Source organism: Lytechinus variegatus, chromosome 1 (assembly GCF_018143015.1).
Source record: "Lytechinus variegatus isolate NC3 chromosome 1, Lvar_3.0, whole genome shotgun sequence".
In the NCBI taxonomy this organism is placed as follows: Eukaryota; Metazoa; Echinodermata; class Echinoidea; order Temnopleuroida; family Toxopneustidae; genus Lytechinus; species Lytechinus variegatus.
The window spans coordinates 84,256,734-84,274,923 of NC_054740.1; the positions used below are offsets into that span (position 1 = coordinate 84,256,734).

The 18,190-nt window shown below is 37.2% G+C and overlaps 1 protein-coding gene across 1 annotated transcript in view; it reads right to left on the reverse strand.

The window, feature by feature from the left end:
- The window catches only part of LOC121432071 (titin-like), a 129,643-nt gene that overhangs the window by 15,247 nt on the left and 96,206 nt on the right, over window positions 1–18,190 (reverse strand). The window contains 3 exon segments of the mRNA XM_041629916.1: window positions 781–916; window positions 1,251–1,603; window positions 10,860–10,899. Coding sequence (XP_041485850.1) covers window positions 781–916; window positions 1,251–1,603; window positions 10,860–10,899 — 529 coding nt within the window.

Here is an 18,190-nt window from a genome sequence, read left to right on the forward strand (position 1 = left end):
GCAACCAAAACTGGTCACGTTGATCATTTATTTATCACAACGCCCTTTGCAAGTTCGAAAGGATTTGCCTCTCAAAAACTGACATAAATTGGAAGGCTAATTCCAGCCCACCCTAATTTTCATACCCTTTGTTTCAGTGGTCGGTGCTCGCTCAAGTATGAATATTTTTCCAATTTTTTGGTGTCATTTGAAAGTTGACTTTATTGGCTTTCCATATATGTACGTCTTTTTCCCCAAAGTGCTACATTTTTTATTTGGCAGCCATTTCAAAAGTGTATAGTTTTTTTTGGGACGCACTGTATATAGCAACTATTTCGAGTTTGATATATATGAATATATATGAATAAACTAACGTCATCACGCAAGGGTATAAATCAAATTTTACACAAAAATGTTTTAGTACTTCGAGTTTATTTACCAATAATATTACTCAATTTTTTTGTGGAAAACAATGCGACGAAACAGTTAACCCCCCAAAAAAACAAACAACTATGGTTAAATCATTATTGGACCATAAGTGCATCGGAAGTACATGAGATTGAATAAAAGCCATGATAATCATTTATATGTATAAAAAAACATCCAAGGTAGTTTAACTCGACCATGATATAGTAAAAGGGTTACTATCAGGGATATGAATTCATTGGCAAGCTTGAGCTCCAGATGGCGACCGAGCTAAAGCCAGAAGGTCAATTACTCACACAAGAATACTAAAATAGAGTTGCTATGAAAATATGTGTTGAATTAATAAACGTTTCCATCAGGGTTTCCATAACCTACCAGGTGACCTTTGGTTCCGGCCATCCCATGACTTGGATCTCAAGTCGGACCTTCCTGCCTTCCTTAGCACGGAATCTCCGCAGCGGCTTGGCGAACGATGGCCGGATGTAATCCTCCGTTTCGTTGTGAGGAAGTCCTACAAGAGAAAAATCATACGAGTTTTAAAATGTTATACTTGAATCATTTCGTGATTACATGACGCATCGGGTCGTTGGAAAAACAAAGTGAATCTGGGAGAAGTGCATATCGTTATTTTTTCTTAATTGTTTATAGGGGACATCCATAAACACAAATTAATTCATTTATGATAATTGCACCTTACAAGGAATTAAAATTTAGAGAATAGTGTACTTTTTCATTCGATCTGCTCTTACGTTCTTTCAGTACAATTATCAATAGCTAATGTAAAATTTATAAAACCAGTTTGCATTTCATCGTCAAAATACGCATTAATTTGACGTCACACTTACTTTCTTCGACAACCAGCTCGCAAGCAGATGTCGCTTCACCTTCTGGGTTAGTTGCGGTGCACCTGAAAGTCCCGGTGTCGCTCCTGCTGGCGCTTCGGATTTCCACCATGGCCACACCCCATCGATAGGTGATACTGTAGTACGCCCCATCGTAGATTGGTATACCGTTCTTGCTCCAAGCGATCTTCGGCTTTGGTGTCCCTTGCACATTGCAGCTGATGCGCGCCGGTTCGCCGTTGTATACGACCTTTCGGCGGAGCGGGAGACTGAAGAACGGTTGTTGCACGAGGCGGCGACTGTGAACTGGTTCGATCTTAGCACGGGATACGGCACGCTCGTCTTCGCTAGACTCCCTGCAATAGATAATGAAGTATAGCGGGAGTGGAATGATTTATGCTATCTGAGGTAGATGGTAAAACAGTCTTTTCAGATTCATAACAAATATCGCCAGCATGAATGCCATCTTTATTTTTTGTTATTTTTTAAACAAAAATATGTAATTTTTAAAGAAAAAAGTATACAAGTGTATATTTTCCTTTAATATTTCAATTATTATATCAGAATAAAACTCGTTTCGATGGTAATGATACGAACATTCTCAAAAAGCTAGACAAACGATCTATCTAGACCATGCATGAATTTCAAAGGGCGAAACAACATAATGACATTTTGAAATAAAGTTAATCTATGAATGAAGCATGCAGACTAAAAATCATGCATAAAACCAATTCTTTAAACCATTACTTTTCTACGTACTCTATTGAACATATTAAGCATTCGATCTGGGCAAGATGAAAAGGTTTCATTCCATCATCTCCTTGATAAGTTCTAATATGGTTGTCTGATACGTAATTAATTTCCACTAATCTCGTTTTATAGTTTACCTTCATACTCTAGCCTGATTTAATGACCTTTGAAAGAGGTTTTAAGCACACGTGGTTATGTCACTAACGTGGTATTACGGCCATAAAAGTTCTCATTAAGATTGCCCTCAAAGCGGCGGGGTACATTTGACCTCCCTTAATTACAATCAAATTAGATTTGTTCAGACATCCCTCTCCGCCTAGCGGGGTCGATAGACACTCGTGTTCTCAAAGTTCTTTTGAACAGGGGCCCGTTGCAGAAGAGTTGCAATCAATCGAAACTCCAAAAATCATGTCCAACTTGATTTTCAACCAATCAACAGCGCGCATTTCGGACTTGCGATTGATTTTTTGGCTTGCGTTTAAACGCAACTCTTTCTGTAGCGGGTCCCAGGTTTACGAGCTACATGTAAACCCAATAAAGAAAAGAGGACGTAATAAATACTCTTTGGGTTACATGTCTATACACATCACGTGTTAAACCAAAACCAGGTCCATTGCGATAGACGAATTCTGACAAGTGCGTTAAGGGCAAAATATATGAATCCAAGTTATTTGAATATATCTCGATTATTCATTATTTTTTTTGTCATTCAATTCATTTTTGTTTCCGTCTTTTCCATGACAATTATCATCATCTTATTTGTTTATTCTCTTTCTTTTTAGAGAGAGAGAGAGGGGGGGGGGGTATTCGACCAATAAATCAGCATTAGAATATTACTAAAGAATTATATAATGACTTTATATCTTTGGATTGTTATTTTTTCATTATTTTACTCTTTTTTTTGGGGGGGGGGGGGTGGGGTGATGAGACTAGAACCCCAAATATCCCGATTAAGTGAATCAGTGCAAGTAAATCTAGCCAACTGAATGAATTTATTCTGTGGTATATCTTACCAAATTAAATACATACACCAAGTGGAAAATGTCCTGGAAACAATATCCTATTCAGTCCCTTAAATATAAATATATTATATATTTCGTTTGAAATAGAGTTAACTATTTTTACTCTTAACGATATTTCCAGTGATGTTAATCTCACAAATATTACACTCTGCAAGTTCAATCATAATGAAACGATTTGCTCTGGTGTCTCCACCTAATGCATTTAGGAGTGAAAACCTGCACTGGTCTCTGGGTCTGTACATCGGTTAGGAATACTTGACATGCCAGCATCTAAAATTAGCTCGCCTGGTGAGGGCACTGGAACACGTACGATCTCTTTCCGTACGGGAGACTGGGGAAAAAGAGAAGCGCTCATTCTTTTGATTGATGTCCTATTGCGTTTCGACCAGCGATAACGGGTATTTCCGTCTAAATATTGATATAATTTCGGGAGACCGGAAAGGAAAGACACACGACTGGAAACTTGGAAATATCTATCAAAAAGCTGACGAAAGTATCGAAAGTTGTAGTTTAAGAGGGAATTTTTAATTAATAATAAGTTTCTTTAGAAAATGGTCGATGACAATTTGTAGAATAATTGGCCCATCAACCATCCTCGCATAGTCGGGATCCCTACGGTGTTGCAAACTCTACCCCGCCTTTCTAGTATATTGATCATCCCTTAAATAACGGAGAAGGAATTTAAATCAAACTTCCTTCCAATCCATCAGAGTTCTAAAGCAAGTTTTGATGCCGCAGATTTAGGGCGAATTCACTTGGAATAACCCCTCGGGGTTTCCAGTATAGACCTCGGAATCTTATACTGGCATCTTGTCGTGCCTGCTCATCGACCGCCAAATCAAATATCTCGTCTCATCTTGCGCATTCCTGGGCACATACAAAGTTGACGTATGGCTAACACATTACGAACGTCTTCTGGTTAAAAATAGGCACTTTGTAATGCACCATGCATTTCAAGTTTCCCCGGCAATGTTTTGGCTCATGTCTTGTTGTTCTGGATCATAGCTGACACGTCTTGAATTGAAACTATGTTATTATAAACTTCAACAGATTTCGCTTCGGCCGCTTCTGCGCGTTACGCGGAGTGAGAATGCTTGATTTGAAAGACGTAGACACTAGTTGAATTATCAGGAATTTGACAGAACAAATTCAAGGAAGCATCTTGATTCTCAAAAATATAACATTGGCTTCTATTTCGCATCTTTTCACACAACTATTGTGGAGACACAGTATGGCGAAAAAAAAACGTATATAAAGTTTAAATTGGATTCGTGATAATTATTATATTGAATATCTAACGCTTTTAGTCTTGAAAACGTATTTAAGAATATAGAATCTTCCCTACATAGAATAATTTAACACAATCTTATAACTTCACCTTTCTATCATATTTTCTTTAATGGAACGTAGCTGGGTATTATCTAGATGCGTAGATCCTGCAGATGCTAGACCAACAATCTAACCATGAAACACATGGCATACCATCCCCATGATTCATCCTCGCTCCCAGGGGGTACAGCTGGGGAGGGGTCGGACGCAACAGACGGAGACAGATCGGGTTATGTATGCATGGGGGTAGACAAGGATGCCCGTTTGGTTGTAATGACACAGGCACGGGGCAGGCTGATAATTATTGCTTGGAATCCAGGGGATGACAGGGTCGCATACCCAAGTTATGTTCGTATCTTCAGGGGGCTTGGGGCCCACGAATAGGGTGGGTTTGGTGGAGAATACAAGGGCGTGTGAATCAAAATTTAACTTGAAATGTCCTCCCCTTGGTCATTAGTCATCTAGGCAATCATTGTAACCCGAGGGTATGTCTTTAGACGGAGTGTACAGTTTGGCTCTTATATCCTTCTTCCTACACAAATTTGTATTTTTTAAATACAATTTATACAATACTATACTTCTCCATCAATTATTTATTAACAGTCAAAAAGAGTCCAATTGAAACAGTTTACCACTCTTATTAAATGTAATACAGAATAACTTGAAATATAGATAAAATGAAATAGAAACCCGGTGTATGACGAAAAAAGATTTTAATAAATGAAAAATAGCAACGTAAAAGCAAAAGCGCACTATTAAATGCTAGAAGAATATCAAAATCGCGCCAATAGGACGATAACCGTGAGCGTACCTTTCGTGCTCAACAAAGTCATACAGATAACTAATTACCAATATCAACCGATAACGAAAGTATGGATTATCATTTATTCTAAGTTTTGCATGCAATTAACAACATAGTGAAACCGAAAAAGAAACCCTTATAAAAACAAGACATATAATACTATACAATAACATCTTTGATAAAAACTCGGAAAATATGTTAACATGACTTGTTTAAAAACCGAAGTACCAGATTACGTTCAAGTGTTGCGGAAGAGCAAAACAGATTCTTCTCGAGTATGAAATACAACATTAACTCTCATCCATCGTTGGGAAAAGGTCCGCTCTTACTTCAAAATAATATCAAAATTGTTTCGATTTTAAATAAAGAAATGTTTATTATCCAGTACCTGTCATATAGTCTCCTAAGTCCATATCTACTGTAGATAAACATGGTCCCGACACGCCTTCAGCTCTTGTTTGTATAAGTGGAGTAGTGGTAGGTGGAATTCTGAATGTGTCTTACCGGAGAAGACGCATTTCATTAATAGCTCCAGAGCACAGACTTGTTCATGAATCCACACCCTATCGATTTCACATTCTTTCAGCCCAACAGCCGCGTCAATTAAAGGCCAGGAGAAACAGATGTTAGTAAACTTGAAAATTGCAGGATTTAAAGTATCTTTAAAGCACCGTCTTTGCCTGGAAAGTATTTTATTTTCATAAACACTATTTGCAAGACTCAAAATACGCTCTTAATTTTTCTTTGAAATCGTGACCAAATTTTTTTTCTTACTTTTATTATGTTGAATTTATCTATGATTTAATGCTATTCAAAGAAGACGTCGACCTCAAAGCATGGGCACAATTAGCCAAACTTTTGAGGGGGAAATCATTGCAAACTGTGCAGAAACCTATAGAACAGTAACAATCTGCAGAAAATATGGAATTTTAAAAAATTAAAATCGAATTTTGTGATAGAGTTTGAGATAATATTCTTTGAAAATAAAATGATTATTTGACCTTTTCACTTTCCATTTCTTTCTCCCTTTCCCTTTCTCTCCATTCATACGGTAGTGTCTCAAATACGTTGGACAAAAGGTTGTCAATAGTATTTGTATAAACATGAAAATAATCTTTTTCATTTAAATAAACCCATAAGGCTAAATTACACCGTTAACATTTATGAACGACACAAAATATATTTGTAGTAATTTTTTTTGAAACACCCAAACTCAGACTGAGTAGAAATGATAAGGTTATTATTTTATCTTTCGAAATATCTCACTTTGTTAGTTCTAGATATAATTTTTAAATCTATTTTATTGTTTTTGTTATATATACGAATATATATATATTGTTATATGGGAGGTACATTTGAGCTAATTAGCTAAGTGTGTGGTAAACATCGATACTCGTTGCCATCAAGAATCAAATTAGAAATCTTGGACAATTTAACGGTCTCTTTGAAATGGAATATCCATTACATGTCTTAGATCATGTTCACTGTATAATTAAAAGTTACGAGAATCGATTTGAAAATAATTAGAACGAAAAATAACAGTTTACAGTATTTGAGATCGATGAATAACGCGATTATCTTATAAAACTTCGTGATACTATATCATGGATCCAAATTCCCTTTTTAGGATCATTAAGGAATTGATAAATAGAGCCTACATTTGTGTTTAATCTCATGACATCGTACTAGTTACGAATCTCATGATACATTTCTACGAATCCATTGTAACTTTTTTAACTCAACACTAAGTGAACCAGATTCTGTTTTGGCTCTACTATGTTTACTGCAACAGTAAATAAAGAGGCAGATTCCTTGGTGCCAATGCATGGGGGATATGGTGTATCACGCAGAATGGAAAGCATTTTGACGAGGATGACACTGATTTACGTTTGTGCCACATGTTTTGATCGAATTCCACGAATTCGTTTGGGGTGATCAGTCGATGTATATCAACCTTGTCATTCGTGAAATACCATAATTTGTGGATACTCATTACACGCTTGCCCCATCTTTTAAAATAAGGGAAGGGTTGGCCTGATAATTTTGTATTGTATAGTGAATCATATCGAAAGAAAAACTAGTGAATTTCAAATATTTTGTCTCTTTTGAACCTATTCTTCTCTCTTTCTGAAGTTAAGTACATTAATATATTGCATGCACAATCTCGTTACGAATGCAATACGTGTTTTATAGGAATTATAAGACGGCGAGTTTGATCCCAATGGAATTATTGGTTGCGCGTATGCACAAGTCATGATCAGTCAAGTTAGTGTTCTGCCCAACGTAATTTTATTCATGCCCAATGATAAAGTGGTCATAAGTAAAGCCTCTAATCTAATCATAGTTTATCAAGCAACAAGGATCCACTATCTTGTAAATCATAACAAACATCCTTTTTGGCTTGGGCATTTAGAATACTAATCTGTACACTCATTAAATGTGAAACAAACACAACTGTTCATAAGGAATTACCTCGAATGTGTAGCACTTACCACTGCCTCACAGGTGTGTATTATTTGTATTATAGAGTGTTGCTAAGTATGTTTGTGGTTTATATAGGCGATTATGGCAGTGAGTTGTTCCTAATAAGTGAACGATAATTCAAAATGAAACTTCTAACATTAGTCGCTGAATTATACTAAATATAAATATTAGTGATAAGGTCTGAAAAGTAACACGATAAATGATTGTTTTATTTTTGGGCAAGTATACTACCTAGTGAGAAAATTGTGCATCCTACTCAGCTACATAATTGCTATTACGATTATTATATTTGAAAAATGTCTCATGATGTCGATTAAAATATCAACAAACCATTCCTACACTTGCTATCTATTGGTCTAATAATAGCATTCGTTCAATTATCGCTATTCTTTTCAATACTACATTTTTTTTACCACAATATTAGTAACCCAGTGGTTATTACCAATGGTGTATTCTTATTGTTCCATTGTCATCACTTTTGTCAGAGGAACCGAATCGCTAAAACGCAATCAATGTACCTGACGCTGAAAACTACCACTAAGTAAGTGACGGCGATACATATATTTATAGAACAGGGCATGTGTTGGCATTTGTGAGATAACACATTCGTTTCGGATCACATTAAAATTGTCTGGAGAGTGACATTGGTGAGGTGGCGTCATAGTAAGCTATCATTCCATCGATGAGTTAATGAATAACATACGAAGATGGAAAGGGAATGGGGGGATAGAACGCTGACGATGGACATATGGAAGGATGTGTCAAGGAAGAAGCGGGAAATGATGGTAGTATTACATACTCTGTTGGTAAAAGGAATAACGTCAGCATGTTCCTTGGTTGAGGATGCAGGCTGGGGATTGACTACACTCTAAAAAAAAGTTTATCCCATATTGGTAAAATGGGAAAATGTATGTTGGTTGGGTAAAAAGATATTTAGTAAATTTTACGCAATGTTGCGTTGAAATAGCCCAATATGGGGTAAAAAAATACCCAACATGCACGTTCCCTTTCTTCCCTATATTGAGTAAAATTTTTCTCAGTGTTTTTGGAGTGTATGGTTTTTGATCGACACGTATAAGTTAAAGGGATTCATATATGGGGGATCGTATGTTTTGTGTTGGTGTAGGTATTTTTTTTTTTTTATACACAACGGATAATTATTGTAAATGTAAAAGCCAAAATCGACACATAACTGATAGACGAACACGGAATCCTGATGGAGACGGCAAGGGGTAGATATGGGATGAGGTGGGGGACAAGAAAGTGCGGAGGAGAAGAACGTCAACGAGACAAACATGCTCAACTTTATCACCAATAATACAAAGAGAATAGATTGATAGCTATGGTGTAGATGTTCGGCTTCATAAAGGGAAGGGAGAGGCATGGAATGTTAAGTATTGCGCAGAAGGCCTAATGATGCCCAAGAGAAAGGAGTAAGGTTTGGCGGATAAGGAGAGTGGAAGTCATATGATCGATGAAATACACTACCTTACATTATCATTTAAAGCGAGATGAAGAGGAAATGTACATAATTGTTTTAGTGGTATAATTTTGCTAACCTCAGGAAACTTATAGCGAGAAAAAAAATGATTAGATGGGTAAAGGAGTAACTTTATGTACAGGAGATGGGTTCTGATCATAACCGGGAGGTTGCTTTAGGGGTATACAAAATAGGAATGTATACAAGCCCAAACTCAAGAAGTCAATAATAATAATACAAATTCAACGGACACGGTGACAGTTCGCCATGATATAGATGTTGGGCTCAGTGAAGACACGGACATGGAATTTGAGGAGGATGTGACGGGTAAAATGATGAGAGGAGGAGGCGTGGTAAGTATGTTTGTAAGATTGGGGTGAGGGGTACACACAACATGTTGATAAACAAGACATCTTGGTTGATAGACGTAGGTTGAGCAGACATATAGTTTGAGAAATGTAGGTAGGATGAGTGGAGATGGAGGAGGGGATGTGGTTGAGATGGAGGAGGATGAATATGAAGGAACGAACTTGCATGATGACCCTTGATCTGTTAAGTATGATAGGAATGCCGCGAGGGCTGAGACATAAACACTACATAGCGAGGATCCATTACATAGACAATCCGCTCCCTTCTGCTTCACCATGGATTATATTGATGTATCACCGCCATTTAAAGAGACACGTCAGTTTATTTTCACTACTGATCTCACCTTTTATTACTTCCTCCTTTACTGCTTATTTACTTGCGCTTTTCACACCCAAATGCCCATACCTTTCGAGCTTTCTTCCCCTGAAATTACCTAGATCGCGCATTTGTTAAAGTTAAAGCCATTAGTGGTATATAATTCCGTAACATATTAAGTCTATTTTTATTTTTCCTATATATTGAAATATCTTAAGGCTACATTTCCACATACAAACTTACAAGCATGCAAACTTTCTGATGTTAGGCTATTGGGAGGAAATGTTGTGGCTACTTTGGATATGTTTGTAAACAGGTACTTCCATATGTACACTTACCTGTAATACTTTCTCTTATACAACTGCTTTGCATGCAAACTGGAACACACAAACACAACAACTTTAACAATAACTGCTTGCTAATAAATTGATAAAACTGATGGATATTTTAGGGTATTTTTAGGATAAGAATAACACAAAGTTTTAATGAAGAAACACAGCAAACTTTGATTTTTAAATATTTTCTTAATTCATGTTATATATTTCCAGATGAATTATACAAATTCTTTAAATTCGTATTGATTTTTAAAACGTTCCTTTCTACACACAGGACTTTCCAAAATGTTGAAACAGTGTTAATATGAATATCACGACCATTAGAATATTAATTGATAACAATATAAATGTAATCGCTAGAGGGTATTCATTTGTCTCGCAATCTACTATGGTCAACAAGGAAATTCGTGATCACTCTCGCAAAGTGTTCACTGGCTTTCTAGGAAATTCGTGATCACTCTAATATGATCAATATAAATGTATTCTTTGTTTACAGGTTATATTACAAATTGTCTTTTAAAATAGGGAATTTTCATATAGGGAATTTTCATTTTTTTGAAGTCGTCACAACTGCCCACAATATAGCATACAAATTGGTAATTTTCGTTTTATGTAGGTTCACAAATTACACACAAATAATAATGCACATGCAATATTTTAAAAATAACGTCTCATCAAAAATGTAACCTGAAAATTAAAAGGGGAAATAACATATACTTTACTTACATTGAGAGTGCGGATCCTCCCTCACTGTCCACCCCAAGGCCTGCATAGGAAGAAGAAGAATATGGCTCATTACGTTGATAGTCAAGTTTGTGGGATTTACGATAGTTCTCTCGGATCTGACGTAGTCGTTCATCGATGGGGACTTCGTTCTTTCTCGAGGTCGCTGGTGATCGTGGTGGTGTTGGCGTCGATGCGATTGTTGATGCGCCTGTTGTTGCGCTAAATCTGGCCATGTGCCTCGCGTAAGGTCCTTTAACGCGCTGACCCTCACGGTGAGCTCGATAAGCCCGATGAGGCGCCAGAGGAGAGAAATAAGGATCGTCGCTATCGCTTTCGCTCTCATCATTGTAGTCGTATGAATAGGTATCCGCATAGCTTGCGCGATACGAGGGCGTGATACGGGATACATCGCTACTGCTGTACGATCGGTATCCCAATCCGCTAGAATACGATGGTTTGGATAGATACGACGACGACGCAGGTTCTTCGCTGCGAGAACGATATGCCCTCGATGGCGACAACGAATCAACGCTCCCATAGCGACCTAGAGACGAGTAACCGGACGATGACGAACTTGTTGTACTCGATGGAACATGGCGAGGTAGACTATCATACGATGAACTTAATTTCTTGTTGAGTGGTGCTAGGTATTTATTTGATATTTCTCGGGTGGTGGCATCTAAACTAGAACGGCGCTTACTTCTTTCCAAGGCACTAGAACTTGTCGTAGGAATACTTTTGGGTAAAGAACGTTCATAGGTTTCAGGCGGTGGCTCATACTCTGGGTTATACCGGCTAATAAGGGTATTTCTAGGCTCATCAAATGTACCTGTTGCCTTTCTCATATTACGATCCGATTTCCAGCGAATTTGATCCTCGAGGGCAGTGAGAAGGTCTTTGACCCCTCTGTCACTATCAGACGCCGGATCGTAGTCGAATTCATACTCCTCGCTGTCTGAATCCACCTCGATGTCGGGGACGTCGACAAGGAGATCATAGGGATCGGTTTCTCGATCACGGTAAAGATATGAGTTAATCATGTCCTTGACCGTGGGACTGCTAGGCCGATAAGAACTCCTTGATGCTGATGCTGCTGATCGCGTATCCATCGAGGTGTTCACCCTGGTGCCTGTAGTACCTCGGGATCGATGCTGCGGTCTCTGACTATCCTCCTCTTCTTCTTCTTCGGGGGCGTCGCGCGGAACAGACTCAATCTCACTAGCAATGCTTGGAGGATCCTCCTCTGTGATTGGGTCTGTTGTTTCCATGGTAATCTCGTCATCAATCGACATCTCGCGCTCAAGAGGGATGCTATCAGCTCTTGCCGCGGAAGACATCGTCGCTAACCCTTCACCCGAGGAGAAGCTACCGACTGGGGTGAGGATATCGGAGTTACCCCCTCCACTTCGTTTATCCGCCGGATAATCTCCCTCTTCTTTAATCACAAGTTCATCCTCATAGCCACAACCAGATGTATTCAAGACATCTTCGTCTAGTTTTAGTTCCCCGATCTCCTCTTCTCCCAAAACTTCGCCGTTTACATGTCCGTCCTCCATATTTAGATTATTAATAACCAGCAGATGGCAAAATCAAACAATATCCCATTAAAAGGTGCCTCCGCTGAATATACATCAGTTTTTGATAAAAAAATGAAATCCAATTTTTTACAAAGTCATTGTTGAACTTAATTGCAGAAAGTATTGAATTTGTATATTTCGATAAGAAAAGCACTGAAGAAATTCCTTGTACGATTCCAGAAACTGACCAAACAATCACGACAGGAAAATCCAGGAAAACACAAAAAGGGTTTCACGGCAATGTCTAACTATTCACCACTGCAAAATCAAGCGAGTATCCTTGAAGAGTTCTAAAAATAACGTTAAAAACGTAAAATCCACGACGTTATTATTTCAATGAGCTTTAAAAATCAATTAGCTTATTCTTCCGATGCAGGCCCGATAGCTTCCCCCCACTCCGACCCGGCCGCTCTCACGCTACGGGTAGGTAGCACAGGCAAAACCACTACACAGTAGCGATTCTTTCCAAGCCAAGTATAGTCGTCACCTTACGATGAATGTAGTGGTGGATATTAGTATAGCGCGAGGCCGGGGGTCGGGTGGCTAAAGAAAGGAAAGAGAGTGAGAGACGCGAGTCCACTTGCTCACACCACACGTCATACTACAAGCGAGAAAACGATGTAAGCCGATCACATGAAATAGCAGTCATGCCAGTTGGATGGTGAAATCTGAAACCCAAGAGGGGCAGCGAAGACTGATGACACCCCCTTTGCCAGGCCAGCCATCCAGCGCAGCCTACGAACAGCCGTTAGCTCACTTGAAAATGTCACCAGAGTCAGGATGCCTAAGCCTGGGGTGTCCTGTCGTGCCTACAGTGCAGGGTAAAAGCAGGGGCGAGGGTCGACACGGCGAGGCCAGCCCGAGCAAAACGCTGCCTTATTTGGTTCGTCCAATTGGTGCCTGTTAAAGTCCGCAGATGGATCCACCGAAGCAGCAGTATACATCTACACTGAGCGCCGTATGATTTGGGGTTCATTACCGGTTACAGGCCTCTACTCAAGAACCAAGCCACCAGCCTCGGCTTACATCACTTAAAACCGCGGGTCAGTCATTGGATTTTGCAAAATTCTAAACTTTGAAACATTGCAACAATTATGTTTGCTGTACTGTTATTGGAAAGTAAAATGAATTGTTTCATCCATTTGAATAAGATCCAGTCGATAAGTAACATCATCAAGGTAAAAACGCTTCATGAAAAATTATACTTAATTTTAATCAAGTAGTATGGGACATACTTCATTTACCAGCCGAGGTCACTGATGTATTTTAATCACTGCCAAAAATCATTAAAACTCTCGTGGGCGCAATCCGTAACGATTGACGGAATAACCATTGACAAACACCTCACTCATCTCTTCATTCACACTCTCTTCCAATCACACACTTAAACCCTGTTTGCATGGAGACACTTATCTTAAAATACAATAAGCGTGGGTTGTTTCTGTGTTTGATAGTCAACATTGTAAACGGGTACTCAGATGAAGTTGTCACAATAGTGATAAAACCTTATCATTAAGACGTCTAAGTAAACAATAACTAATCGGTTCACCCTAAAGGTTGGACCTCTTGCCTGTGTGAGTTTTATGTAGGATGACACATGCAATTTGTGAGAAGTTCGCAATATTTAGTGTTTTCTCCGATCTAGATTTAAGAAAAATAATTTTGAAAATGCCTAAAATTTAAAGCATTGCTAGTTTTTGAATTAGATTTAAAGAGACGACGTTATGACGAAATGAATAAAAGCAGTGCCTAATTGTTTTGTTAATTAAAAAAGACCTTTTAAATATTATGTAACTCTGAAACAATGGAATTCACCAAACTTTTAATATACAAAGTCTTGAAGAGAGTAAAAAAAAACAAGTGAGTACTTATAAAACAAACCGAAGATTTTCGATGCATAGTGTTAACAATTTTTAAGAGATAACCAGAGAGTATCGAATAAAATCTTAACATTAATCACTTGCAGTCAGTAATCATGTATGTTATCATAACAATTACAAAGCATAATTAGTTAATGAGTGTTTAATTCTAATCGTTTTCCCACTGTCTATTTGGAATGGGCTGACGTGTCAACCTACTTGCTTTCAAGATCATGACACGCATGATGTGGTGACCAGACATTTTGATTTGGAAGCACGATAAATGAATTCTGGCAGATGCACAGGAACAGAGTTTTAAAATAAAACAAAGGAGGCATAAACAATACTATGATGTATAAACCACTCTCCCTTGTAATCATGTGGTTCTATACCAGCTTATATTTAACATTTCTTTCCTAATTTCAAAAGCAGTCCACAGCCACATAGCGATGGTGCTAATTACAGAGTGAAACGAACTCGGGGGAGAGTCGCATACCTTTCTAGGGTGAACGAGAGTTGAGGAGTGCAAAGCTGTTAAAGGTTTACACGCGTGATTTATATAATGGTGTATATTAGATTAAGAGAAGAAAGTTGCAGCTAATCTATCTCTTTTAAGAGTCTAAAACATTCACCGTTTTTCTTTACCATATTTGGGGATTATCTTTTTTAACATAACGTTCATTAACACTTAACCGTCGTTTATGGATAGCGAGTTGATACGTGGAGATTTCCAGGGTTGCAGTAAATTTTTCTTGCCAAACCCCAGTTTGTGGCCAATATCAATATTCTGTAATCATTTGTCTTCTATAACGCAATGTATCTCGGAATAAGTGTCTTCAATATTATATTCAACCAGAAATAATTATTTCCATTTCGTCTCTTTCTCACAAACAATCTTGATCATAGACCTAACATCTTTAATAAAACTGTCAACCTTTATCTTCACCAGTTAACCCAATCCCATAGCAGATATCTTTGGACAACACACAAACAAATCACAGGTATGATTCATTATCTTTGTAAGAGCCTCTCGCAAAAATAAAGACACAGAACATATACACTCAAAGTAGCTTGCTAAAAAAGGCCAACGATAAGAGCAAAATAAAAGAAGAATCTATATCGACATTTTTATATTGATTTCTACAGGTATCAGTTTGAAAATTGGAAAGTCGTTTGGTATTCAAAACAAACATACATATATAATTAAACAAATGAAAATGAAATATATGCTTTAAACAGATTGTTTTTGAAGAAGGTCTGAAGAGTGTTGGTATGTTATAATGTTAAAGAGATCCACTATATTCTTTAATGACCAACAACAAAACCTTTAAAAAATACGTCTTTATATAAATAGGGTAATTCTTGGTAATGGACTGACGTTAAATGGCGTCATAATAGGTTCATTCACTCATTCAGAACAGAACTAATGACTCTTGACGAGAAACAGACGACCAACCTTTTCTCCGGGCATCACTTTACCATTGGATGAAATCAACGCAAGACAACTGACATTTCGCTGCCAAGGTACATTATATATCACGACATACCTGCATGCGTCTTCGCCGGAGCATCGAAATTGGAGTAAGTAAAAAAAGGCACCGAACGGTTTAGTGAAATGTTATGACAGATTGTTTCGTTTACATGTGACGAGCGTGTTTACTTAGCATTATTAACAAACAGTTAGATACCCAGCTTGTGTTTACATAATGGATTATGACGATAAGGCGAAAGAGCATACGTGTGACCTATAGCATGAATATATGAAAGACATTAGTCAATTCCATACTATATATTTTTACATTCTATATATTCTTTAAGGAATAATATTTTCAAATATAATTATCTCCCGTTGCTACTTAAAGGTTTGGATTGAATGAAAGTGGTCTATGATTTTATAACTGATGAAAGACCATAAAGAATACATTCGTTGCCTTTGCAGTAACCATTATATTAAAATCATAGTTCATCACTTTAAATTGTAGCCTTAATACCTAAACATTCTAAACTAAATGAATATATTTTCATTCATTTACACACACACACATCGTCGTACGCACCACTAACCGTCCTCTCTGCGCGCTTCGATGCGAAAGCTAGTTTTCCAGAAAACGCATTTAAAGGAAAGCTTTTTTAAAACCAGCAATAAGTGCACCTACAAGGATAGCATATTGTTTACCGGTGTCTTCGTTTAAAAGTTCAGGTTCCAAATTTTCATCCCGTGTCTTTATATTTTGTTGAAGTTAATTATTTACGCCATAGTGGGCATTGTGACAGAGAGGACGGTTCGTGGAATAGATACAGTGCGCTATCGCGCCTTGCGATTTCACCACGAACCGTCCGCTCTGTTACGATGCCCACTGTAGCGTAAATGATTAATTTCAAGAAAATATAAAGATACGGGTGGAAATTTGGAACCTGAACTATCAAACGAAGACATCGGTAAATAATTTGCTCTCCTTGTATGTGCACTTATTGCTGGTTTTAAAAAAGCTTTTCTTTAAATGCGTTTTCTGCCAAACTAACTTTCGCATTGAAGCGCGCAGAGAGGACGGTTCGTGGTGCGTGCGACGATATATATATATATATATATATAACTACCGATTCGTAATAGAGCATTCCCAAAAAGACAAACTAGTGCTTTAAGTTACATATTTGCTGAATGTTTCGTTTCAAAATGTCATGGGACAAAAAGAAAAGAACCCCCCCCCCAGATATTGGCAAGTAATGATTATCCTAAGGGGTACCATTTGTAATTATTGTTATTTTACCGACTGATGATACCTTCTTTGTCTTGCTATTATGGACGATTTCTTTTATGTTATCAGATGAAGATATGAACATACTTTTTGTTTTTTCTCTAACACTCGTTTCGGCGATGCCAAGACTGAAATCACAATTGCATATGGACCAATTAGGTATAGTAACAAAGTCCCCTGAACAAAATAATAAATAAAGAACCAGACCGATCCATCCCATTCCTTGTTTTTATTTGGAAATAAGTCATAATTGTCTATTTTTGCCACACACTGTATGAAAAGTAGGGCAACAACTTTCTTTAGTATTATTTTTTATCATTTTTAAAAATTTCTTTTATATTCATTCCTTTTTTTCTATGAAAGAAAAAAGACCAAAAACATTTAAATAAATACGAAACGAAAAACTGAGGAATAAGATATCAGCAAACAATAGGGATAGTACTTCCCGAAAACGATAAGGTTGTGACCGAAGATCTATGATATATTATACAAAAGAAAAACATTCTTACAAAAGGGGATAACGTTTTTCGGTACTTTAAATTCTCAGTACACAAAGCATCATTTGTGATAAATTTTGTTTTAGAGATAAGTTACAATTCAAATAATTTCAGTAGCCTAAGATATATTGTTTGGGGTTATATTTTATGTGACTATCTTCAGTAGATGTAAAATAACTTTTCCCAATTTTTTTTTACTGTTATTAATTGCTATCCCAAATAAGTTACATTTAATTCTTAGATAGCCATCGGCACTACGTTATATGTATATGCTACTTTGTTGTCTGTAAGTCACCTCTGGGGTAGAAAGTTTCTTATAGACAAATTTTTTCACTTTTTTCTTTTGATTTCTTCTTAGAAAGGAAAATATAAAGTACATTTTAAAATTTATTTTTAATCTATTATCAGTCATATGGTGTATATATCATTTCGTCTCAAATCCAACTACTACATGTAGATAATGGAATGAACATGCATTCATGAACCGAAATTTAGGTTCAAAATTTTTGGCATGGCTCGTGTGCGTATCACAAAATAAATGTAATCATAAATAGATTTTAAACCACTTTGTGTTAGCTAACAAACAGATGTGAAAGTGATAGAACTTATTTTTACTTTATTTCTAAGATACTACCACGAATG